This window comes from Perca fluviatilis, chromosome 13 (assembly GCF_010015445.1).
Source record: "Perca fluviatilis chromosome 13, GENO_Pfluv_1.0, whole genome shotgun sequence".
NCBI classification, from domain to species: domain Eukaryota; kingdom Metazoa; phylum Chordata; class Actinopteri; order Perciformes; family Percidae; genus Perca; species Perca fluviatilis.
The window spans coordinates 16,532,488-16,558,509 of record NC_053124.1 but is presented as its reverse complement, the minus strand read 5'-3'; the positions used below and the strand labels follow the sequence as shown (position 1 = coordinate 16,558,509).

At 40.8% G+C, this 26,022-nt stretch overlaps 1 protein-coding gene across 4 annotated transcripts in view; it reads right to left on the bottom strand.

Moving 5' to 3' along the window:
• The window catches only part of elmo1 (engulfment and cell motility 1 (ced-12 homolog, C. elegans)), a 110,744-nt gene that overhangs the window by 30,028 nt on the left and 54,694 nt on the right, over positions 1-26,022 (bottom strand). For 2 of the 4 annotated variants that reach the window (XM_039819819.1, XM_039819820.1), the window contains 6 exons: positions 23,769-23,810; positions 23,410-23,460; positions 22,787-22,909; positions 21,798-21,926; positions 19,863-19,967; positions 18,193-18,301 (listed from right to left, as the gene is read on the bottom strand). In XM_039819819.1, the coding sequence (XP_039675753.1) occupies positions 18,193-18,301; positions 19,863-19,967; positions 21,798-21,926; positions 22,787-22,909; positions 23,410-23,460; positions 23,769-23,810 (559 nt within the window). The remainder of the gene's footprint in view (positions 1-18,192; positions 18,302-19,862; positions 19,968-21,797; positions 21,927-22,786; positions 22,910-23,409; positions 23,461-23,768; positions 23,811-26,022) is intronic. The other 2 variants (XM_039819821.1, XM_039819822.1) reach the window with 1 other exon arrangement.

The following is a 26,022-nucleotide window of genomic DNA, read 5'->3' as shown; positions in this document are numbered from 1 at the left end:
TTCTATGATAAGATTACTGCTTGTAAATTAGCTGTCTGAGGGGGGCAGCAGGGCGGCAGTAGCTCAGTCCGTAGGGACTTGGCTTGGGAACCGGAGGGTTGCTGGTTTAAGTCCCCAGACACACCAAGTACAGAGTGTGGACTGGTAGCTGGAGAAGTGCCAGTTGGCCTCCTGGGTTGCATTTCATTAGTGGTTCAACATACCCTGGTTCACTTCCCCTAAGCACTTGCCCTCGCGGGAATCCCCGCCGCCATCTTAAGTGTCGTTCCAATTATCGGAAAAACTGAAGTGAACTTGGTGATATCGACCCTTGGAGGGCAGAGAGAGTGAGTGAACAACGATGGTCACTCCAGAGGTGGATATCACCCACAATGCATTGCAGTTATGCATTTGGTGCAAGAAAATACATCCATTGTTAGGTGGCTAAAACCAAAGGAGAAGATGTATAAACTGAATTAAGACATTTCGACTTTAGTTTCCTCATTGTTAGCTTGATATTTTACTCTAACATGAAGGTTAATATAACTAATGTCAGGTAATATTTACTTTATACTTTTAATTTACTAGATATTGTATGTGTGATTTTTTTATTTCCTACTTTATCTGTAAATGCATGGAAGAAATTTGGTTTTTGCGAGCTATAGCCTAATATGATTAATCATGATACAGATCACACATTTTCTAAATGAGACACTCATGCAGTTGATTACCAAATGTTGTTAATGTTGATATTTACTGTTGAGGGACAGTGTAAGATGAGAGTGGTATCAATCTTCTTATCCAACTCTTAAAAAAGTTAAAAAAGCTTTTTTCCTAAAATATCAAACCATTTCTTTAATACACATTCTTCAGTGACTCATGTGAACATTGTCTGGATTTGTGGTTTGTATGTTTCTGCTGCACCCACCCTCCATCAGAGCTCAATATATCGTTTCCCAATAATCCTGATCCTGACTCACATCCACTACATGTCCACATACACCGACACATAGATAAAGAAACAGCCAGTTGGACAGCATAGATCCTTTTACTTTTTACCTCTCTCCCCCGTTGAGCGACTGATGCCATATGGTGGCCTTCAATTTATAAATATGCAAGTGGGCCTGAAGGAATGTGGCCTCTAGCCTGGACCTTAAAAAACCTGACTAATGCACAACAACAGGGCCAAGCTGCCCACACACACAGCTACTGCAGGTAAACATCACTTAGCTGGAAAATGTCACGGATGAAATTATCAAATAACTGCTGCTGAAAGGTTCTGCGTTAAAGTGACTAATGTTTAATGATCACACATGATCATTCTGAGACTTCACAGAATAACTCATCAGGCTTGTGCACGCTAGATTCATATTCATAATAAAGCATTCCAGAAGACAGAGTACAGAGTAATATGAGATGTGACAGACTGTTCATGAGAGATAATCATTCTGCATTACAGACATGGCAGGAAGTTGATGTGCTTATAGTTTATTTCACAGAAACAGCCGCTGAGAATGAGATACAGTGCCCCAACGAAGCAAGGCTGTGCATTATTGAAAATGTATCTCCTCATCAACTTGAAACACAAAATACCCCCCCCGGAGACAAATTGTGACCAGAAAACACTGTTCCAACTGGATTAAGTTGAGATTTTTCATGTTCCAAAGCCAGAGGTGGTTTATTTTTTTATTAGCAGTGCACTAAAGCGTTTCGATCCCCACAATTTGTGTGAGAGTGTGTTTGAAATAAGAATGAGAGGGAAAAGGGAAAGCCAGGGCTCTTGAGTGCCCAAACCATATTAACCAAGAGGTAGAATAACAAGGCTTGACATTCATTTGAACTAAATTCATCTCCCTCTCGCCTTGCTGAGATGAGTGGCGGCCTTGAGCCAAAGGTTGGTTCATTTAAAGAGTTTCAGAGACGAGCAGCAGGGGCACTGGCCCACCACGAGCAGCCATGAAATTGGATGCAAGGGGTCAGGCGGCAATTGAAACTTCACAGTATAATGAGTGATGCCCGCAGGCCATGGGCACAGTGACCTGAGCCTTGATTTGGAGCGATGGATGGGAGATTAAGGGGAGGGCGAGATGGAGAAATCCGGGGAGTGGGGGATGTGCTACCGGTGCCGGTAGTCAATCAGGAAGCTAATGGAGGCGAGCCAAAACAGATGCTGACAGGCTGCTTAGTCAACAGTACATTGCCCCTGGGGACAGAAAAAGTAAAAAACAGGAAAACATGTAACAGAAAGGGTGAATTAAAAAAAAAAAAAAGAGTCAAATACCCCTTTGGTCGACTGGTAAAAGTTGTTGGGTTGTTTGAAGTTTGAAATGACCCCTGAGCTAAATGAGCTGTTTATTGACAGAACTAACAGAGCCCTGAGGTGGCAAGGTGAGAGGAATTACATGTCAAGGCGCATTTGGGAGATACAGACAGTGAGCAGTCTCATGTGGCTCTGCAGAAATTTCTCCATCCTCGGGTTTTGCGAGGCATGCTGAGTCGCAAACAGTTTTATTAGCTCTCGCAGGGCTCAGCAGGACCTGAAGCAGCACAGCAATGAGGCAAAAAATAAAAAACATTATAGTGCGTTGATGCTCAAAATATTTGACAGTGTTCTGCATTGTAATACTCATATTGCAAACTTAACCAAATGGTTACAGAGTGTGTGGATCACTGAATATTTCATCAAACAAACATAATTCATCCACGCTGAGGAAATAATTTAAGGAGGGGGAAATCTGAGCTCAACTGGTCTGCATTTTAGCAGACTCCTGAGATGAAAACGCAACAGTATGTGTGGTGTAATACAAAAAATGTAGTGCTTCTTTTTTCAGCATTTCAGATGCATTCCAGCCAGCTGAAATGTCACGTCTGAATCATTCTCACCACTGCACAAATGCACTTAAAATGATCCGCCTGAACGAAGATGGCCTGTGTGAGTGCATAGTCATGTTACTGTGATTAGGTAACTAGTGCTTTAGGCCTTACTTGCCAGAAGACATGCTTCAGCATTATTCTGATGAAATAAAAAACATCTGCTATACAATAAACTACTGCACCAACCATCCCACTGACTCATGGGGCTTAGTAGCTGGACTGGCTGTACTGAAGTGAACTGAACTCTTGCCCCAAATCATTAGGCCGCACACAACCTTTATCTGAAACGGGTTATGTAAAACCTCTCAACCTCCCTTCCTTCTACTGAGGAACAGCCTTCTCTTGCACAGGCAGGCTAACATGGTCATGGAGATGCGGTGGGCAACTGGACACATCAAGTGCCTGAGGAGTCTGACACTTCGCGATGGATGAGTCACTCACTCACTCACTCACTCACTCACTCACACACTCACACACTCACACACACACACACACACACACACACACACACACACACACACCTCTGTTTATAGCTGGATGACACACTACAAAGCAGCAGGGTAGATGTGAACTCTCGCTTAATTTAAATCACAATTCATGACTTTTTGGCCGAGCATATGGGTCCACAGATGACCATATAGATGGATGGAATGGGGTGGATGGGCTGTAATGAATTTTCTTTGTGCTGTATGCTTTTCATCCATCTGCACAGCCAGATGTTCAGTTCCTGTACCTCCCATAAAGTAGGTAACAGGACACTGTGATGACCAGTTTAGGTTATGCCGAACCATCTGCCCATATGGATTACGGTTTCGGTGCAATACTTTGTGACCATATGTCACTACAAAATAGATATGATTTGGTGGTACAACGGTTTGCCTTTGTTGTGTTTGTTCTGCTTAAGGACACTTACAGAGGGTGAAATCTGAATATACCAGGGGACCTAAAGAAATGACATGAGGAAAACACAACTGTGTTTTGTTCGGCACATTCGCATGGGCTAAGCAAAGTCTGTATTTTACTTGAATTTACTGAAGTTATCCCTCCCCGATATGATTTCAAGGCTCTGTCAAAACTTTTCATTACAATTGCCAATGCAGATAATATGGCCCCAAATCTCAGATTATTACAAATTATTATAGGTCCCCAGGTAATGCTAGTCCTGTGCAAATACTAGATACTTTTTCCCCACTCACACTGATATCCTGTTGCCAGACCTCTTTTGAGCAAAGAAAGTGTTTATAATTAGTTATTATAATTTAATTAGCTTAAGAAACCTGTTCGGAAGAAAGGGACTTTCATGTTTAGTAAAACCAAACGAAGGAATTCAAGTGAATGAATGTTCACGCATTTTTCTCAGATGGAGACTTGTAGTCAAGGTGGTTTATTGACAAGTGAAACCTGATACAAACAAACTTATAGCTTACTTTATATTAGCTGAAATCGTTTCTTGTCTTCTCATCAAGTAGGAGATAATGTCAGGGTTAGAAATTCACAATTTTTTGGAATTACAACGGATGCTTTTCTGCCTTGGTTGCTTGTGATTATAGTCTGTCCATTAGCTCTGTGGGCAGAGAGAAGTTTCAAGTCACTTCCATCCATCCGTCTCCTGGGATGTGTGTGGCTGGGCTGAGGTCAAAAGGTCCCTGAAGTGACTCAACTCATGTGTATGTGAATGAATGCAAGCGTGACTGAGTGTGGGACAGCTGTCGCCTGTCACGCTCTTATCAAAGTCCATTCATCGTGAGGGCTCTGAGGGCTCTGTGACGTCAACTGAGAACTAATTACTCAACTGGCCTGGAGAAGAGAGAGGTGACTAAGCGTATGTGGTAAAAAGTGTGTTTGTGTGCAGCTGTGTGTCTGTTTGCGTAAGTGTGGGTATCTCTGAATATGTGTGAGAAGAAGAGAGAGAGAGAGAGAGAGAGAGAGAGAGAGAGAGAGAGAGACATGAGGGCTGAATGCCACCCTGACATCTGCCAAGGTCCAGTGTGTATTTGTCTGTGTGTATGTGTGTCCACGAGTGTGCACAAAGTAAGGAAAACAACCCCCAGAGTCACCTTGCAGCTATGCCACATGATGAATACATAGCGAAAAGTGTCATCCTCACTCTAATTACAACACCAGCATGCTCTGATGTCCAACTGTGACGACCGGGTGTGTGTGTGTGTGTGTGTGTGTGTGTGTGTGTGTGCGTGTGTGTGTGTGTGTGTGTGTGTGTGTGTGTGTGTGTCCAGCGAGCAGCGTCAGCACCATCTTTCCGGTCCAGTCACTGTTTGCAGGATGCCAAGGCAGCAGGTACACAGAGATGCAAACCACAGCCAGCTAGATGACTTCACAGGCTGACTGGGTATTTCTTATGCTACAGCAAACAACACCACATATACTGTACTGGTAATGCATATCTCAGTTTAAAATAAGCTTATAGTAAAGCCATTTTCACTGACTGTGCTGCTGTAATTGTTAGTAGTAGTTGTTAGGTAGATAGCTTTAATCTATTTACCATTTTGAAAGTATGTCGTACTTGAGTGTGGGTAAGATCCCCCTACACTTAAAAATGACAGAAATTGTGTCATAATAATTAAAATTGCAGGTCGTGTGATGCTCTCCAGGACAGAAATACTTTTTTCCATGCTCAATCATTGAAATCAAAAACACAATCTAACGTGCATGTGCTATGGGCTCACGAATACAGAATCCTGAAAAACAAAGCGTTTGCACCTGAGGCAACTTTTATTGAAGTAAACCTTAATCTTTGAATACAGTTGGTTTAACACAAAGAGAAGACTCACACAGATGCTCACTCAGCCATAGAGATATCAAATTGGCTAGCCGTGCGAGAACCACAACTATAATTAGTACCTGAATTCAACAGGGAAACTAATAAGCTTGCAAGCTAATTTACATCTTGCTAACCCTGTTAGGGTAGATAAAGGGCCAAATATGTCACCTTAAAATGTAATGCCTGGTGTTTGAGTTGGGAATCTGTGAAACGTGAAATGATGAATCAGTTTTATAATGTTTGGGTCACATCAGCAGGGCTGCTGGGTTGTACTCGCTCTTCCAATTGGAGTATCTCTACCCTGAAAATAATGATTATTATTTAATGATGATAGAGAATGAGGTCACTGGTTCAAGTTGAAATACGTAATAATATAATGCTGTACAAAATAAACTACTATTTGCCCACAGTATTGAATTTGTCTTTTAATCCATTTTTAGTTAATTTACACAAAGTATTCCATTTTAGGGAGGAAAAGAAGCATCTGGAGAACCTTGATTAGATAAGAACGAAAACAGGGAAAAATCAAAGCCTCATTTCCTTTGTGATTTCTAATTACGTAACTAAACCATTTGAGCATACAGTCCCCAACAATGGTCAAGATGCATTAGAGGACAGAGGGAGAGTGAGGGAGAGCAGAACAGCAGATGGAGAGAAGAGAAAATCAGACAGAGTGAGACATGTAGCGAATCCATAAGCGCTCTGAACTGAGACAACAAATTTAGCAGTACATCTGCTTCCACAGACTCATGTTTTCTCAAATACAATAAGGCTTGTGAGACTGCTTCAAGCTGTGGGTTTTCTATCAAGTCAGAGCATTTATTAATATAGGTTATTCCCCAGGTTGCATTTATTAAAAACATTTAACAAAACTCATATCTCTCATATATCAATACATCAGGTATATTTTTTAGACAGTATGATATGCACATCAATCATGCAGGATTCTTCTGAAGGAAAATCTCAAATCAGACGATGGGAGTAAAGCCCAAATGCAGGAACAGAATTGTTTAATTATAAAAAAAAAAAAAAACAACAGAAGAGGTGTCATGTGACCTAACGGCGAACAAGTTGGGCATAGGAGGAGCTCTGTATAGTGCACTGCTGTATTTATTCTTTTCAAGATTCTGACAGAGATATTTGTGCTCAGCCGGGACGAGATTCATCCTGGAGGCAGAAAATGTCGAAATCTAAAAAATTAGCAGCCGGTGGAGATAATGAGCAGCATATGCTCCGTGGTGGGGACGCGGCTGAAAAGAGTCAAAATGGCGCCGCTGCTGTGACCATGGCAGAAAAGCAAGTTTAGAGACGGTGAAGAGGGAGAGACTAGATGACTGGCTAGCAAGAGAGGGGTCGACATGCTTTAGGAAAAAATTTAAGATTTAGAAAATCGAAAAGAAGATACGGTGAAGTGTTTTGGGGAGCAGATTCGAGAGTCGCTGGAGAATAAGGGAGAGATTGAGCGTGCACACAGAACCAGGCAGGAGACAGACCGTGGACCATTCGGGCGAGATTCTTAAGAGCATCGGACCGGGACCTGGTGTTGCGGACGGCGAGAGGCCATGGCAAAAAAGGGAATTGTCACACTGGGGAATATGTATCTCGTGGAATATTGAAATCCTCTGAGGAAGTGGTACAGAAATTTGGAATCCCCAGGTCTCAATTTTTTAGATATTTGCAACTTCCTAAAACTTCCATCTGTTAGTGGGGATTTTTGGATCCAGTTGTTCAGCCCCAAAGACACCAGAATGTTTAGATAAGGTGTTGTTGAAATATGGAAAAGGTCATGAGGCTTCTGGGTATTATTCTATGCTTAAACAAAACCTGGGGGATGGAGATTGGACAACCCTCAAAAAGACATGGGAAAGGGATCGGAGTATTATGCTGGATGATGAGGAATGGGACAGAATCTGTAGGAAAATTATAACTATGCCACGCGATGTGAGGTGTGCGCCTTATTCAGTTCAAGTTTATGCTTCACTTCTTTTGGACTCCCTCCAGATTGTTTAGAATTGGTCTGAAAGACACCAAACTGTTGGAAATGTAAGACAGAGGACGGCCAATTACTTCATGTCCTATGGTCTTGTGATAAGGTCCAGGAATTGTGGACCAGGATACAGGATAACCTATGTCGGATTGCAGGGACCCAGGTTCCATTCAGCCCAAGATGATTTGTTCTGGGAGATGTTGGGAGTTAAAAATGAAAAATAAATAAAAAATTGTTAATCAAAAAAAAAGAATCTCCAGTTTACATGTACATGTGCATGTGCTTACACATGTGCAGATGCACACGTACACACGGTCTGTGTATGTGCATAAATGATAATTATACTTCTAGAACTAAAATTGCAATGGGAGAATTAAACACAGGTATTATCGTTAACCAATTTTGTTGTTATAATTAGATAAAACCGTTGGAGGTTAAGATGAAGCTGGCACTTTCTTTCATTTAAGGTGAAATCCTTAAATTTACCAATAGTTAAAATTAATCCCAGATATTGCCTCTTCTGGATCTGTGACTGAACGGAATAATAATTATCAATGGAAAGGTTTGGACTTTTGATAACAGAAAATATACTAAAACTATATAAAAAAAAAAGGAATTTTCCTAAAAAACTTTTTTTTACTTTTCCAAGATCTCAGCTTCCTCAGGAAGGACTTAACTACATTGTTTATGTGTTGGGGTACATCTAGTGAAAGGCTAGGGTTTTGTCTGATTTCACCTTCGACAAGGTCTGCTAGTAATAGGCCTCTTGGGGAAAACAGCTTCAGTTAGTGGAGAGCACGGTGTATAAAAAAACAACAAGTGACGAGACAAGTTGGTGAAAGTTAGATGGTAAATTACATCCAAGAAGCTCAGAGTACAGCAACAAGACTTGGCAGCATAGTCATAGGCTATGTGATGTTTCATCCACTGCACCACTTCAATCCACCAGGGGTTGCTGAGAGCTGACAGGAGGGTCTGAAAAACTCCAAGGATACTTAAAACTTGAGATTCTCGAGCACCCGTCTGTCAAGTGTGTTGTTATTTGTGCACTCTAATTTAAAAACCTTTTGCTGGTGTATGCCTGGGGTTACAAAGTGGAAAACCCTGAAGAAGGCTCCCCTCTAAGAAAAGGCTGCAACTGACAACTGTGCAAAGTGGTTGAAGACTGCAAAAATCCTCATGTCAAGACTTAAGGGATACATGGAATTCTTCGCTTGGCCTTTCCTCCCCCTGCAATCATCCACTTCACTCATAAATCATGGAAGGAGACCTACGGGTGGGATTAGCAGCTAAAACCTTGAGACTTAACAAGTCATTTCAAAATGGATCAGTTTCCAAGCTAATGTTCAGCTCGTGCTAATGTTAGCATAGTAATGTTTGATGTCGGACATTAATTCTCATCCCATTGATACTTCATCAGTGGGCAACTGCTTACAAAGGGAGCCAACTGAAAATGATAAATGAGACTGGACACAAACATATCATGTAAAGTACATTTCATACACTATAATTCAGCATGTGTTTCCTTGGTGTTTCATAACCCTTTCAGAAGTTCCAGTGATTTCATAGTTTGCCCTAAGTAACTGCTCATGTATTATTTTAATTATTGTATAACGTAATGACTTATCAGTATGTGGGGAAAACATCTCTCTCAGTGGGTCATACATGTAATTAATCCTATTAAAGTGATACTCTGTTCAAAGTCCATTGAGTCTGAAACACTAACCCCCTATAGACTTGAAGGGTGGATGTGTTTAGATATTAGTTATTTTATTAGTGTTTATGCAAAGTTGCAAGTTTCCATTGGTATAAAAAAAGAAATCCAAATGTCTCAATAATCATGCAGAATAATCCATTTTCCGCAGTCCTCTAGTATTGTCATTATGATCCACACAATCATATTTTCCCCACAATTTGGCTGAATTAACTGCTTCTATATCCCAGTTCTCATGCTCTATTCTCATGTTCTCCTTGTCAAGTTTGCAGAAAGTCATGTGTTTGATTGCACATGTTAAAGTGCCTGTACCAGAGAGGATTTACCCAATTAGTGCACCTTATCTTAACAAACTGTTTACTTTGTTAGCATTAACGACTAGAACTTCCATTAGGTTTCAAGAGTCTGCCTACAGTATGTGCCAAAAATGTATAATACAGTAGATGCAGTTGTTCACTACTCAAAAAGATTTTTCTATCTTAAAAGAAAGAGAAACAATGAATAATAAAAAATTAATAACTTGCAAGTTGAGTAGTCAATGTTAAAGTAGACAGAAACCAGAGAATCATGTTCATGCTCAACATGCTTAGTACCATTTTTTTATTTATTACAAAGTCTGAGAATCTAAGATGTGAGATTTTCTGTTGCCATTTTCTCTTCAATCCCGATGTATGTATTTTGACCATGACTGCGAGTGTGGGACAGCACATGTCAGTATGCGCATGTTAAAACTGCATCTCAGTGACACACTATGTCCAAACACATCCCAGCATTTCAATTCACACTGTGCAATTTATCAGATGTGTGTGCGCGTGCGTGTGTGCGCATGTGTGTATTTGTGTTGTTTTTAACGCAACACAGCGGGCAACCTAGGAATGTCCTCATGTCCAGTTAATGAGTTTGGATGACTCTGAATCACCTGCTGGGTTTGGACATACAGTATACACACATGCTTCAGCCATCCAGGTACGGTATGCACGCACCAGTGATGGAGAACTCGAGTCAGACTCAAGTCTCTATTCTCTGGACTCGTGACTTGACTTTGACTTGCAGACTGAGGACTCGAAACAGACTCGAGGATATATACAATGACACTCGACTCGGACTCCAGGATATATAAAATTGGACGTTGGATGAAGTTTTTGACTTAATAGGTTATAAAAATTTGATATGTCTCCATTTTTCCTCACAGCCACACATACACTTCTCAGTCGGACACCGCTACCGCTCGCTCTCCTTGCTTGACAACACACTCACTGACGTCACTCACTTAACTCTGCATTCAAGCTCTTTTAGTGCATGATTCGCGGGAAGGTTCTTTTCCCTTTTGTGGTGGTTAGATGGCTGCGTTATAATAACAAAAGGTCTGCACTGGCATTCAGATAACTTTGCTCATGATGCCCATTCAATTTGCAAGTGTATGCCTTTTGTGTTCACCCAGCCATCTAATCACACCTGTTGACATTCTTGTGACATTTTTGTGTTATCATCAAGAAAGGTCTACACTGGCTAATTGAATGGGCATCATGAGCACAAATGTCTGAATGCAACAATTCCACTACTCTGAAAAAACGGTTTTGGGGGAGAGTATTTAGTAGAACTGTTTAGAAGTAGACTGTCCCTATGAATACGTTCCTGTAAGTTACTTGGTCGGAAAGAGACTCATGTTCACATTTGGAAAATGCAGAGAGATGTGCCCCGGATCGTGAAGTTCGCCTACACGGATTTTACATCCAAAGCTGAAAAGAGCAGCGCTAAATGTTGTGTGTGTAATCTCACAATTGAGGAAAAGACTGGGACATCTTCAGTCTTCGTTAAACCACTACTGTATATTCATCATCACTGATAAATTATTGATCAACAGAAAATGTATTTCAAAATAAAAAACATTACACTTCCTAAAGTTTTGTATTCATAACACGAATGTATTGTTAAAATGAACTACTAGTAATAGTAAATCACTCAATAGCTGACTGGATTGAATTCTGGATTCAGTGAGACACTTAAAAAAACCCTCAAAAACACTTCAATATTTTTTCTGCTGTGATAGAACCTGCATCACAAGGAAAACATAATTGACTAATGCATATGATAATAAACAGAAGAAGCTTGTCGTTTTATTGTTAACCGTTACTTGCTTTACATAGTCTTTGCAATCTTTTTTCTCTCGCTTTCACCAGTGCCTACTTTGTAGCATCTGTGTTTGACCCAGCATTCAGTTTCCAGCAGCTAGAACATGATGTGCAGCTTGACAGTGGCATTAAAGGGGAACTAAAGAGTCAAATAAAAGGTGAGACATGTTTTTTATTTATGCAGGCAAGTGGGTTAAAACCTCTATGAGTTTTACGTCCACATTTAATATGTAAGCCTATTTAATAACATATTTATAACATAACTCTCCTGCCACCTTTTGTTTTAGAGTACATCAAAGCAGAAGGCGAGAAACAACAGGCATCATCAGCTGCTGCAACAGGGTCAGGGGTAGGTGATGCTCCAGCATCTCCTCCTGAGCCCCCTCAGAAGAAGCTGAAAATGTTCTCCCACTATCGGAAGACTCCCTCCTCTACTAACAACAAGCCATCTGTCCAGGCTCAGTTGACTGCATATCTTGACTTGATCGCCGAGCACAACTCTGACTCAGTCTCATGCTTTGGGTTTTGGCAGCAACACAAAGCCAAGTTCCCTGCACTCTATCAACTTGCCACACAGGTATTCTGTATTCCTGCCACCCGTGCACCCATTGAAAGGGTATTTAGCCATGGAGGCATTTTGATGAGGCCTCACCGTGCAAGGTTGAGCAGTATCATGCTTTCAAATCGGATGCTTTTAAAATGCAACATGAAAATGCACCATGATTAAACATGCAATTTCTACTTTTTCAACACTAGGGGTCTCTCAATCACAACAATGGAAGTAAACACAGGCTTTTAATGGCGTCGTAAAGTTGCGTGGTTTATGGGAGTTGTTTGTTGTTACCCATCAAAATTTATCTGTTGTTCACGGACGAGTTTATCCATTAAAGTTTTGTTCAGGTTACGTTTAGTAACATGTAGTAACGTTTATTTGTTTACTTTATAACATTACTTACTTACCTTAACCTTCCTAACGTTAATCGTTTTTGCGTGTTGAACGATGTTGTAATTGTAGTAATGTAATATAACGTTACCCAACAAGCATTAGCTACTTGTCAATGTAGCACATTGTAGTAATCCATCCAGCTTAAAAGGCGCTCTAAGTGATGCGACGTGTTTTTTAGGCTACAAAAGTTTTTGTCACATACAGCAAACATCTCCTCACTAACTGCTAGCTGCCGGTCCCCTGAACACACTGTAAAAAAAACGCGGTTTCTGTAGACAGCCCAGGCTCCACAAACGGCAACAAAAACAAACAGCGCCAACCTGCACCACGAACCATAACAAACTGACAAGAAGGAGATGGAGATCACATCACTTACAGCACCTTTAATGTTACTACTAGTAACATTAAGATGGATGGATTGATATTAAAATATATCAATATATTAGGTCGCTGCTGTATTACTGTTTTGCAAAGTGTATATGTAATCAATGTAAAAACATGCTGTGTGGCAGAAAATGGTGACTCGACTCAGACTCTTCTTTGGTAACTCGGACTCTAACACTGGGGACTCGAGACTCGACAGTTGGTGACTCGACTACAACACTGGCATGCACACACACACGTGCACGCATGCATGCACGCACTGCACCTTTATCAAAAGTGCATAATTCTGAGTTCATTAGGATGCAAGGGCTCATAACTAAGCAAAACAAAAGGAAGATATAAACCTTAGTACCGTCCTTGAGGTAAAATATATCTATATAAAACAAATAAATAAATAAATCCACTCAAATAGAAAATCAATCCAAATATTTCAATTGATGTATTGCATTAGTGTACTGTACTTTGATCATGAGCTAAGATGTAAAATGGAGCTGTCTATGGTGCTGAACATGGCCCTTTGGCCTTGGCTAATGGCCATCTCTGACAGAACACACAAATATGAGTACATTTTGTGACAGCCTGCTCAGATCTACCCGTGTGTGTGTGTGTGTGTGTGTGTGTGTGTGTGTGTGTGTCAGAGAGAGAGAGAGAGAGAGTGAGAGTGTGTGCGAGTGTGTGCGAGTGTGTGCGTGTGTGTGTGTGTGTGTGTGTGTGTGTGTGTGCGTGCGTGCGTGCACGTGTGCTAGTACTGTAGATGCACTGGTCTGGTCTCTGAGTTTCTGAGTTTCACGTGTGTATCTGTTAGCATGCATGTGTCCGTGCCCGGATCTGCCACGGTTCACCACCCAGCTTTCCGTTTCAGCAATGAGATGCCACACTGTGAATCACCAAGCAAGGCCATTACACACGATGCCTGACCCTTTCTAAATAACTTCTTAAATATTACATGGGCCTGCTTAAACAGGAGTCTGAAAAGTTTCGGCTCGGCGCCTCACCGACGCAGATTCCATTAAGCCCGTGTTGCAGGAGAAACATGGTGGGACAATTAATCTTTTAGGATGTGAGGCAGGGCAACAACAAATGCAAAAGTGAGTGAGAGAGAAACAGAAAGGGTATGAATTAATGGGACAAGAGAGAGAGTGACATCTGGATGGCGTTATGAATTATGTAGAATCCAGCAGCATTGGCAGCTGATTTAACCAAACAAGCTCCTTTACCTCCAATATCCAGACCACATCTGCATAGAAATTAAATATCTCAACAACCAAAAGGGAAAATGTCAAAACATTTCAAAACAAGGATATGTAAAAGTGTAATCCTTTGGCCCAAAAGTGCAATGAGACAAAGTCAGGCCAGATTTTGAGTGGCTTCTCCGTTATTCATTTGAAAAAATAGTAAGGTGCGACCTGCTTGCGTATTGGTGTCATTTTGTTTGGGTCAAATTCATGGGATAGAAAAAGACAAAACCAGAGGTCAGGTGGGGGGGGGGGTAGATAGATAGAACTTCTGACGCACGGAAAGAACACACACTTTTGATAGCCCCAGTGATGGTGAACGTAAACTCCCATTCTATAAACAACTGCACCAAAACACAGACATAGATAAAAAAATAAAAAAGAATAAATCATCAGAGCCTGAAGTAGCCAAACTTACTGTACCTACACTCCCTCTGGCAGCATTGGTCTCCATCTCTGTTGCTTCTGGGAATCCACACTCAGACCCACAGCAGGCTTGTTGTTCTGTGTTGGTTAGTTCCATAGATTCGTTATCCATGTCTAGCTATCTTTTCATCCTCCTCTTGCTCGTTTTGTTCTTCCTCATATTCCTCACTGTCCTGTCTTTCTCCCTGGTGTGCTGGCTCAGATGTGTCGCTAACATGCTAGCAGTATTAGCGCTAATGCTAGCTGAAGCTGCACTTGATTTTAAAAACAAATCAGTCAGTTTGAGGCATTTTTCACCATCAGCCAACAGTGCTCTCTTATATTTCTCTCTCTTTTTCTCTGCCCCCACTCCCTCCCCCTTGTGTCGCTTGAATCCTCGATAAATTTTTTTGTCAACAGTATAGCTTCCAACTTCCAATTTTCAACTTCCAACAACCACGCTGACGCAGACCATAGACAGTATACGCAGGCGCGGTTTTACTCGATTCTGTCTTGAAATTCCCAGAGGGCATTGCTTCATTTTAACTTTTGCAAACAAATATTCAAATAAAAGAAATGCAGGTAGATTTGTTTTATTTCAAACCATGCACGTTTACATTTTTGAACATCTGATCTGAATAAGTAATTTTGCTATAAAACAATACAGACTAATGTAAAAGTTCGTGACTGTATAGGGTAACCATGACTGTGATATCGAGAGACTCATATGTGGTATAAATACTGATGATCAGATTACATTGTTACTAGTTGTGAAGGACTTGGACAAGTTTGGTAATCATTTGTCAAAAGATCTTTGTTATTTAAGCTTGAAAGGGGGCCGAGAGAAATTATATGGGCCGCTGTTTACAATTAAGTGGCCGCATGGCTATGACAATCATGCGGCTCTCTGATTGGCCGCCGGCCCAAACAGCCCATGAGGGCCCGCAGCCCCTCTGGCATCTGCCCAAATGCCAGATTACCAGTCCGTCACATGGTCCGTCACTGTAAAGGGTGCAGCTACATTAACAGCATGCTAGCATGCTAAGATTACGTAACATACTCGGACACGTAAACAGAACAGAGCTATCGTTAATGTAATTGGCAACACCTGTGCTTTTGATTGATGAAAAAAAATGCACCAAGGTTTCTAACATTATTCCGACTCAAATACCACACTATCACATGTGATGATAATGATCCAGAGACACACACTCCAACATCCTCGTTAGTGTCAGGTATTTCATTGTTTCCCTGTTGAAAGGTCAACCGAATGATGAAAGTTGGAAAAGAGCTGAGGCTCATTTCTCTCCCTCCTTTCCTCTGGGAAAACGCACACTCATGCCCCTACATTACTTACACACACACACACACACACACACACACACACACACACACACACACACACACACACACACACACACACACACACACACACACACACACACACACACACACACACACACACACACACACACACACACACACTTACTTAACAGTTTTTCTAATGACCACCCGTTACTCACCAAGCATTTACAACACCTGCCTGGCCCATGTTACATTTATCCTACTCATACATTCATTACTGCATGTTAATATACACAGGGCTAATGGGGTGCTTGTGAAAATGCACTTAACTTTCTCTACAAGAGAAGATGCAGTGTAGCTTATGACAACTCTGGGACACACTGGCTTACTCCCATAAGGATGAGACGCATATAATGCTCTGAGTGCAAGTGTGTGCAAATATTTACTGGAAGATTGTGACAAAGATGGATGGAAACATTATGATTTGGGACGCAGTGCATATGAATATATCAAAATGTTGTATTTTCTCTCCTGTCCCTAGTGATTTCCTGCAAGGGATTTGTTTTATTTGATTCTCTTTGCTTATAATGTTTTAATTGTGTGCCCGTAGATGACCTACTTGTGTATATGGGATTCCTGTTCTGTCTTAAACTGGGTGTATGTGCTGTTATTATAGCAGCAGACAGTATGTCAGACAGATAAGTCATCCTCTGCAGGTTATAGATTATCATTAGTCTTATCTGTCCCCCCCATTTAACACGCACGCACGCGCGCACACACACACACACACACACACACACACACACACACACACACACACACACACACACACACACACACACACACACACACACACACACACACACACACACACACACACACACAAGGACGATTACAATATGTCGGGGCAGAATTTGTAGGTCGGTTCCATATTCTGTTCTTATCTTTTGAGTAAGAAATCCTGCACTTGGCCCAGCTCTGTTTATTTGAACAGCAAGTCTCTCAAAAACAAAGTCTCAGTCATAATGATGGCCTGGCATTCATCCTGGGGATTTAACTCTATTGCATAAGCCTTCAACTACATGCTTAGAAAAGCCTTAGAGATACAGATGTTTCCCCATTTTGGGACAAGTTTGGTTGCTAAATCTGAATTTTGATATGAATGAGGTCAAAGCGATATTTCTAAGAGAGACTAAAGGGAAGCAATTTCGGTCCGCTAAGAGAGAAGATCAAAAGGGCATGTCCAGTGGAGCACATTCGGATAAAAACTAATGAGACACTGAATAAAAATAAAGCCACGAGACACACTGCACGGAAAATAAACGTGCCTGCACAAGTAGATGCACAGAAACACACAGAGTTAGGGAGAAAAACCCACTATCATTGAAATTTGGAAAAGTTAAAGCTCAGTATGTGTGTTCACATGTCACACAGCTCCACAGAAGACGTTACCTGTCCCGCTCACCTGTCCCCTCTGGACTAAAACCCTCTAGCCTACCCAGGTCAAGACACACATGTTGGGTAAATGCATTTATGCAATAAAGTAGTGTAGACAGCATGCATTTGCCTTTGCTGACTACAGTATGTGCTCAGAATTTGATGTGGAAGGTGGAGACATTTTGCATTAAAGCGCAGTCTAGCAGAGTTAAGAGCATATTAAGAAAGGTAAGTTACAATATGCTTAGAAATGTTTAAAAAAAAAGTATTGCTGCCCCTTCTTATCTTGTATTGAAACATAGCCTGGCACTTTGATCAGCAATGTTAAGGACAGATGAGAGACATTTGCATGACATTTCTCTGAGCATTTCTAAGGGCACAGATACAGAAGTGGACACTATAAGTCTAATGTCCCTTGCTGCAATTTGCAGACCAGAAGAACCCTGAAATGCAGCCAAGCCTAAATCCTCCATGAACAAAAAGACATGAGCAGATGAAAAGGGCATATCAGTTTAAATTGAGCTAAGAATGCCGTCTCCCTCCCTACAGGGAGCAGCAGGGGTCAGTCTGGAGCGGAATGGGGACCAATTCACCCATTTAAACAAGTAAAGACAAATGAAAAGGGCACATCAATTTGGAGTGGACGTGGGCACAGCATCTCTTTCTCTGCGCAGTGTGCACTGTGCCTGCAGTATATTAGGCTGAAAGGGGCTCAATGGGGGTGAGGTGCATCACTAAATATGAACTCCTGGCAGCACAATTACTTAACATAATGGCAGCTTTCATGCTCACGGAGATGGAATGTGTGTATTCGTGAGTATGTGTGTATGGAGGTTTATATTTTGTGCACATAAGTATATACATCTGTAGGGTAAAGCAGTCCCTGAGCTATTTCTCAAACTGTGTGTGTGCTAATTCTAAAGATATTGTGAGCGAAAGTAGTAGTGCGATGAAGACGAACTACCAGCAACAGTACACTGAGAGTGGAAAATGCGTGTTGCTGATGTAGACTTACGAAGCTCGCCCACTTTGAGAATCTCACAGAGCATCTTGGTCAGCTCGATGCTGCTGCGGCCAAACGGACACTCGTGCTTGTCTTCTCGACTGCTGTTCTCCAGGACAATCTAGAAACACATACAATCAAATCAGCCATGCAAGATATATCAGGACTGTATCTCTTCAGGGGTCAAAACATGGATAAATATTTGACAACGTGTTTTGGTGTGTTTACTCTCTGAATACAACAGATGTGCCCGTGAATTAAAAAAACTCCTAAAAATGTGATGCCACTTCGCCTATACAGTATATGGGTCAACTGCAACATTCTACATTTATATTGTTGTGACTCAGTGATTATGAGTGAACTCCTACTATTCCTGGAATTTAAGTAATATTAAAAGTAGCATATCGATCTGTATCCAGATGCAGATTGAAGCCTCCATGTAACGAATCTTCATGTGATATTGCATCTTGCTGCTTTCATCCCATTCATTCTTGGTAGAGGCAAACACTGGTGTCTGCGGTGGTACCTGTTTTGACACTACAACTTGGAGCTGCCAAAGACAGAAATATTCAAATCCTACAGGTAGCGCCTTTAAGACGTCAAACCATTTTATATTAAAATAACAAATTTAGAGTATTTTGAGGCCTTGGCAGAGGTATGCACACTCAAGAGTGCTTTGTGGTTACAAGTATATGTAAAATATATTTGCATTAATTTATAGTGGCGGGCTTGGCACACTGAAGGTAATTTTCCAGTAAACATTTCCATTATGGTTGAAACTATGAGTCAATATTTGACCTTAACTGACCCTCTAAACTATCTGCTTGGAAGCCAAAAAACATAAATGAAATCTCAACAGCAAAAATATTCACTCTAATTATGTGGATGGTGGCAGTGCGCCATAAATGAGGCCATCAAGGTCCCAATCATTTTAGTTGGTGACAGTTTAATTTGGGAAATTGGAGGCTGTGTTTCCTCACTCTAGTAAGGGCTGAGTCAGCACTACTAAGACATCTCTTTTCTCACATTCAAGTTAAGAGACTATGAGAGTCACACACTATCCTTAAGACAAAGCACGCACGCACACACACACACACACACACACACACACACACACACACACACACACACACACACACACACACACACACACACACACACACACACACACACACACACACACACACACGTGGTGATTAAACTGCTGCATGTGTACCATGATCAAAAAACACACAAGTATAATTACAATAGAGTGCTGGAGAGCTGCCTTAAAATGGTTCAAACTAAACTGAATTAGCAAACACACTAATCACCAAACTAGTGAATGCCATCCCATTACAGACAGTCCCTATAGTTATACTACATTATATGAGTCTATAACCCAGGAGCATAATATTATGTTACCGGTCATGTAAAAATGAAGTAATTAGACCGCTGCTCGGGGACTGACACTGAAAGGAATTTAATCATTTCTATTGTCTGGGCTGAGCAACTTCATGAAATGCAGTTTTAGCTGAAAGGCAATTTGGGAACGAGCCAGAAACTACAAACAAGTGAATGGGCTGGAGGGAAGAAGGTTTGGTAGGAAGCTGAGGTGACAAGGCGAAATATCACACTATCAGTGTAAGTGTTTGTGTCTACATGGGGTAGAACTGCAAAAAAAGGTGTATGTGCATGCTCACCCTGATGTAGGCATCCTGGTGGTGTCTGGCAAAATACAACATGTTATCCAGAGCCAGCATGCCCGGAGGAATCTGGGTGAAATCCACAGCTGGATTCACATGGTTCTGAGAGACATAGGAGGAGGAGGAGGGGGAGACATGTACTTTAACACATACATTCCATCAAATCATTTTTTTTTTAACCTTTACTCTTCTAGGTATAATGCACGGAAGGCAACAGTCAGGCAATCCCTCTGGGAGATACACAGTACAACCAGTATTCCCAAGGCATGATTTTATTTTTTTGACTGACTATTCAGTTCACTAAAGTATGAAAATTAATATATGTTTTTTTTCTTCTTGAAAAACGATTAAATAACTCATGGACTATATATCGGCTCTGTCCAGAAAACCATGATCTTTAGGTTGTCAGTTAAACTAAAAAAAAATGAAACGCTCTTTTGAAGGTTCAGATAATCGTCCTGTGTCTTAGGCACTAAAAATAACCTAATTGAATTAACCAAAAAAACAAAACATTTTGGCTATTCATAGGTTTCCCTGGATAGTGATGCTATCTTAAAGCAAATTTCAAGTCAAAATGTAGTGAAATGAACTGAAATTGATGGCTTTCTGGAAGGAACAGCAGTGAACATTACATTACATTATGCTTTGCAAAATGTTCAGAAAAAAATTCAAGCATTCACAATGTTTTGTTTGGCCTAAAACCACCAATACCCGAAATGTGAAGAAACAAACCCAAAACTTTGCAATAACAAGCCTCTTCACTACCACCTCCCATAACATCTGAATATTGTATGAAATATGCAGTTAGATGCTGCCTGCGCTGTCACAGTCCATCATTCTTAATTCCCCTCAGACATTGCAGAGAATTCAGTCAACTAATGATTAAATCCACAGATACAGATGCAAACACATCACTCTGAAGCTCATGCTGAGTGTAAAAGGTGAGACATGATGTTGAAGAGAAAAGCGACAGGAAGAGGAGGAAGGAGAGTGGAGGATGAAAGAGGAATGGAGGACACTGAGATCTGCCTCATCAGTTTAGTAATTCTGCCTGACAGGAAGCAAATTTATAGGCTTAAAACAGAAACAGACACACGAGGACATGCATAACTTTAAAAATACTCTCATATGGACAAGTGAAATATATTCCAGCATGTGCAACAATCCCTACTTAAAGAACCTGAAGGCTTTAGGAGGCAAACAAATGATCTCAGCAGTGATGAAGTATATCTAGAGAATTATGGCGTGTGTGTGTGTGTGTGTGTGTGTGTGTGTGTGTGTGTGTGTGTGTGTGTGTGTGTGTGTGTGTGTGTGTGTGTGTGTGTGTGCAAGCTGTCTAGCATGGAAAGCAGACTAAGGATTTTAGGGTGGGTTTTCTCCACACTAGTGGAGACAAGGCAGTCCAATTCTCCTTATCTTTACTGAGCACACTGCAGTGGGAGTGTGGATGGGAAGAGCCCCAAAACAGGTCTGAGCTTACACCAAGCCACAGTGGGTTTAGTTCAAGTTCTTATGCTATAGTTAGACCACTGTGTACAACACAGACTCATACATAAGAAAGTTTTAGTCCAATGGGCATTTATTTCTGCAGAACTAGTACTTTTACTTTAAGTATATTTTGCTGATAAAACTTTACCGCTGATAACATTTATACCAGTAGTTTTTTTAAATTGCTGTATTAGTACTTTTACTTAAGCTATGTAAAGGATCTGAATACTTGTTCCACCGCTGTACAAAAACTATTTATCTGGGCATGCCTACACATACACACATGCTTTAATGTGTTTTACTTTATGATCTCAGTTTTGAGTTGTGTGTGTGTGTGTGTGTGTGTGTGTGTGTGTGTGTGTGTGTGTGTGTTATAGTAGCCAGAGTATGTCATCAGCGAATGAGTGAATTTATGAGACCATTTGAAACACATGCCAAACTTACAATGAAGCCGAGCTTCTTGTAGTCCCGGGTGTACATGGATTTGCGTTTCTCGATGCTGCCACTGTTGTTGGGCTCACACTCCACGTCGAAGGCAATTCTCCGCAGCTCAAAGATGATGTCCCTCTGAGCCTGCACATGCAGAAAAGAATATTAAAGTGCTGCTCATAAGTCCATCTGCCTATTCTTCCTTTCACCATTTTATAATTTAAGAATGCTTCAGCTTCATCTCGGCTGTCTGGGGTCTTGCAGTGCCCAAGGCAATCTGGCCAACAGCCATGTCTCTCCACTGTTTTTATTACTTGGCCAACCTAAAATAGCCAGGTCAGGCTGAAACTGTCTATTTTTTCCTGAAACAGTTTTCTTGAGTTGCTTGTGCAATAAAGGCTATAGTTAGACATGCATGTTCTGAATGCTTACTATTTTGTCTTGATAATGTCTAATTTTTTTGAGACAATTCTAGTGATATTCTATATTTTTCTTACCGTTAACAAATCCCATAAAAACACCAAAACCAAATCCTACTAAAAAGTATTGTTGGTGCAGCAAAAGCCTGATATATCTTATTCCTCTGTGCCATAGAGCTCCATTCTTGTCCAAAAGCCACACTGTTGCACTGGGTGACATGTTCCTTCATTATGATGAACATGGGGCACTGCAGGTTATTTTGAGTCAATCCCACATACTCCGTCTTGCTGTCAAAAATTCTCACAAAAGCACAAAATGTGTATCAACACGCAGCTAAAAATAGTCCCCAACAAATACACAATTTCCTCCTATTTGACTGAGGTTTGCAGAAAAACACCAGTGCCCAGCTGTTTCAGGAAATTAATCAGCCTTTTCATAAAAAAAGAAGAAATAAAACTATATTTTTGTGTTAAAAAAGTCTTGCGAGACGGACTGACTAAAGTATTGGTTGGTAAATAGGATTTGTTGACAATAACAGATCCATTTGTCACCCATTCCAATCTACGTCATTCACAGTCCCCCACCTGGTCTTGGGGATCCATCTTGGTCATCATGCGGTCCTCCAGCAGGTTAAAGGTGAGCACCTGTAGGACGTACAGCTGGTGGGCCATCTCATCGTTGATGGGTGTGGGGCTCCGAATCACATTCTACACGGCGTGGAGGACAAACAGAGGAGGATGAGGAAGGAGGGGGAGATAGAAGAGCAGGGGAGAGTAAGACAGAGAGGGGAGCAGAGATGTTAGATGTGCAAAGGAAAGGCGAAGGTGAGAGAACGGGTTTTGGGGTCAGAAAGACAAGACATGGATTTTGAAAGTACGAGATAACAAAGGAGAATAAGAGGATTTGGGAGTGAACCACGAGGATTAGAAAGAACAAGTCAGATGAGGGAACAGGAGAGGGGGGAAATGAGATTTAACACAAGGCAGAGGATGAAAGAGAGAAAAGGGAACAGGTGTGAGACAGTAAGTACAGTAGATAATAACCAACGACGTTAGACAGAGGCAAAAGTGTCAAGTGTCATTATCCTTTCTGATATCACACTGGTGCAGAGGCATGAAGCCAAACAGATATAAAGACAGACAGAGAAGGAAACACAGAGAGGGATACACTGGAGAAGTAAAGAGGAGAAGGGCATGGTTAGACTTACACTGAGAATGATGGAGCGCAGCTGTTTCTGGGCAAGAATATGGGCCATCTCCTATAGAGGGAGAAAGAAAAGGAAGGAGAAAAAGAGATAGAAAGACAGAATTTGAAAGAGCAGAGAGAGACCAAGGGAGAGAGTAAGAAGATAAGACACAATATACCAACAACATTTTTTTTTAATTTTAGGGTTTCTATATTGAAATGAGAAATGAATGCGGGCAAAATAAACAAAAAATGACCGGCCATAGAAAATAAGAAAGCCATCCCAAAGAAGAACTTAATCTTAAAACGGAATACTAAATGCCCTAACCAATGCCTTCTACAGTGCATACTACAAAGTGTGCTAATCAAGGGTGCACTTACTGTCAGGGGTCTATTTAGGATGTCCACAATGTGCTCATCAAACTACCATATCGTGTGCAGTGAGGAAAAAGTCAGAGACAGAGAGGGTGAGTGAGTGAATGTGGAAAAAGACAGTCTGAGAGGTTAAAAAAAAAATTCTGTCAGTGGTGCAGCTTGTGGAGAAGGAGAGGGGAGAGGCAATTGAGTCAGCAGAACAGTGGGAGACTGGGGGATCATAATAATAGCTTTACTGATTGTTGAGCCCTTACCCCAAACGCACGCACGCAAGCACACACACACACACACACGCACCACACTTGAAAACACACAAACTGAGAACCAATAGTGTCATTAGGCCCTTGAATGTTTTAAATGTGTCATCTCTGATTGATCTGGGTATAAAAGGACATGAAATGATGATCAGGTACAGCACCATAACATCACATCATAAAAGTGGCTCTCTGCAGAAATGAAACTGTCTGCTATAAATGTATATTACCACACATGCCTGCACCTGAGCAAAAGGAGACATTATTCGCTTATCACCTAAAACAACACAATTAGGTGGCTTAAAAATGGCTGCCAACTAACTGCATGAATCTGATTTGAGCAGACCCTTGCCAAATTGTCAAAATTTGACCTCGGCCAAAAAAAAAAAGAAGAATCACGGCAACATCTAAGTGTGCTACAATCTGTATGCAGTCTTTGCATGCTGCATAGGAGAAAAGCTGTGGGTTAGCATAATTCATTATTAATGTCAAAGCACATCGCTGGACTCTATTGTGCTGATTCAAGGGATCATGTGATTAGCTACAGGGCAAAGCGTGACATACTGTAGGTGACAGAGTGAAGGAGAGAGATGAGTGGAGAAAAGAGAACATGGTTGACAAAATATGTCACTTCTGCTGAGAGGAATGGAGAGAAGGGGAATGAGGGGGTTTGTTGGGCTTTTACACTTGCTTAAATCAATACTGTTGTACTAGATTTTACCGTTACGCTAAACTGGAAACGGATAATACTTTACTTTATTCTTTATTCAGGACACAACAAAATGGTCCATAGCACAATACAAAACATAGCAAAAGACAGACAAATACAAGACAAAACACATACAATAAGAAATGACTACAACAGTCAGAGTTCCACAATACACAAAAAGAGGGTTCATATATTAGCGTATAGACTAAAACGCCAATGGTTCCACAATCTCGAAGTGAACCTAACCGCACCCATTGGAGGGTTCACTAGTGTTGCAATTGTGCTGTTGAATGACTCAGTTAGTCTACACATACATCTGTACATGAGATTCTGAGTACAGCAGGACAGGTGGAGATATCAACACTTACAAACATTTGGCTTGCACTGTTCCATCGTGGCATTTTAAGCAGCAGCCTCATGCCATCATTAAATGCCACATTGAGTTTCTGCATACTTCTATTTTATAGCGCCGCCACAAGTGGGCAGTATACATTGGGGTGCAAAAAGCTTTAAAAAGTGTGGTCTTCACAGACAATGAACACATACTAAATTTGTGATTCAGCATATTAGCTTGTGCATACATCATACAGTACTGTCTGTGAATGTCCCTATCATCAGACAGGTCATCAGATATATATATATATATATATATATATATATATATATATATATATATATATATATATATATATATATATATATATATTGTTTTAATATATATATATATATATATATTGTTTTAATATATATATATATATATATATATATATATATATATATAGTATTTGACCTCATCACACACTTTAAAGACAGTACCAGACAGAGAGGAAGGAGGAAATGACAGTGTATTGTCCTCCCTGCCTCTATCAATCATAATATTACTCTTCTTAGAATTGTACTTAATGTCAAAGTCTGAGCCATATTGGGAGCAGACCTTCGTAACTGTTGAAGGCCAGCACTATATCGACAAAGAATCACCAGATCATCTACGTACATCAGGTGGTTGATAATGGTGTTCCCAACCATACAGCCTGTTCCACAGTTGTTTAGCAGCTTTGATAGATCATCCATATAAATATTAAAAAGAAAGGGAGATAAAATGCTTCCCTGCCTAACTACATTGTGTACATTGAATGGGGCAGACATAGAGTTACCCCATTTCACATACACTGACTGATGAGCATAACAAAAAGCCAATATTCTCACAAGATATTTGGGTACCCCTCTGTTGTGCAATTTGTAGAATAGCTTCTCATGATTTACACAATCAAAGGCTTTAGAGGCATCAATAAAACAC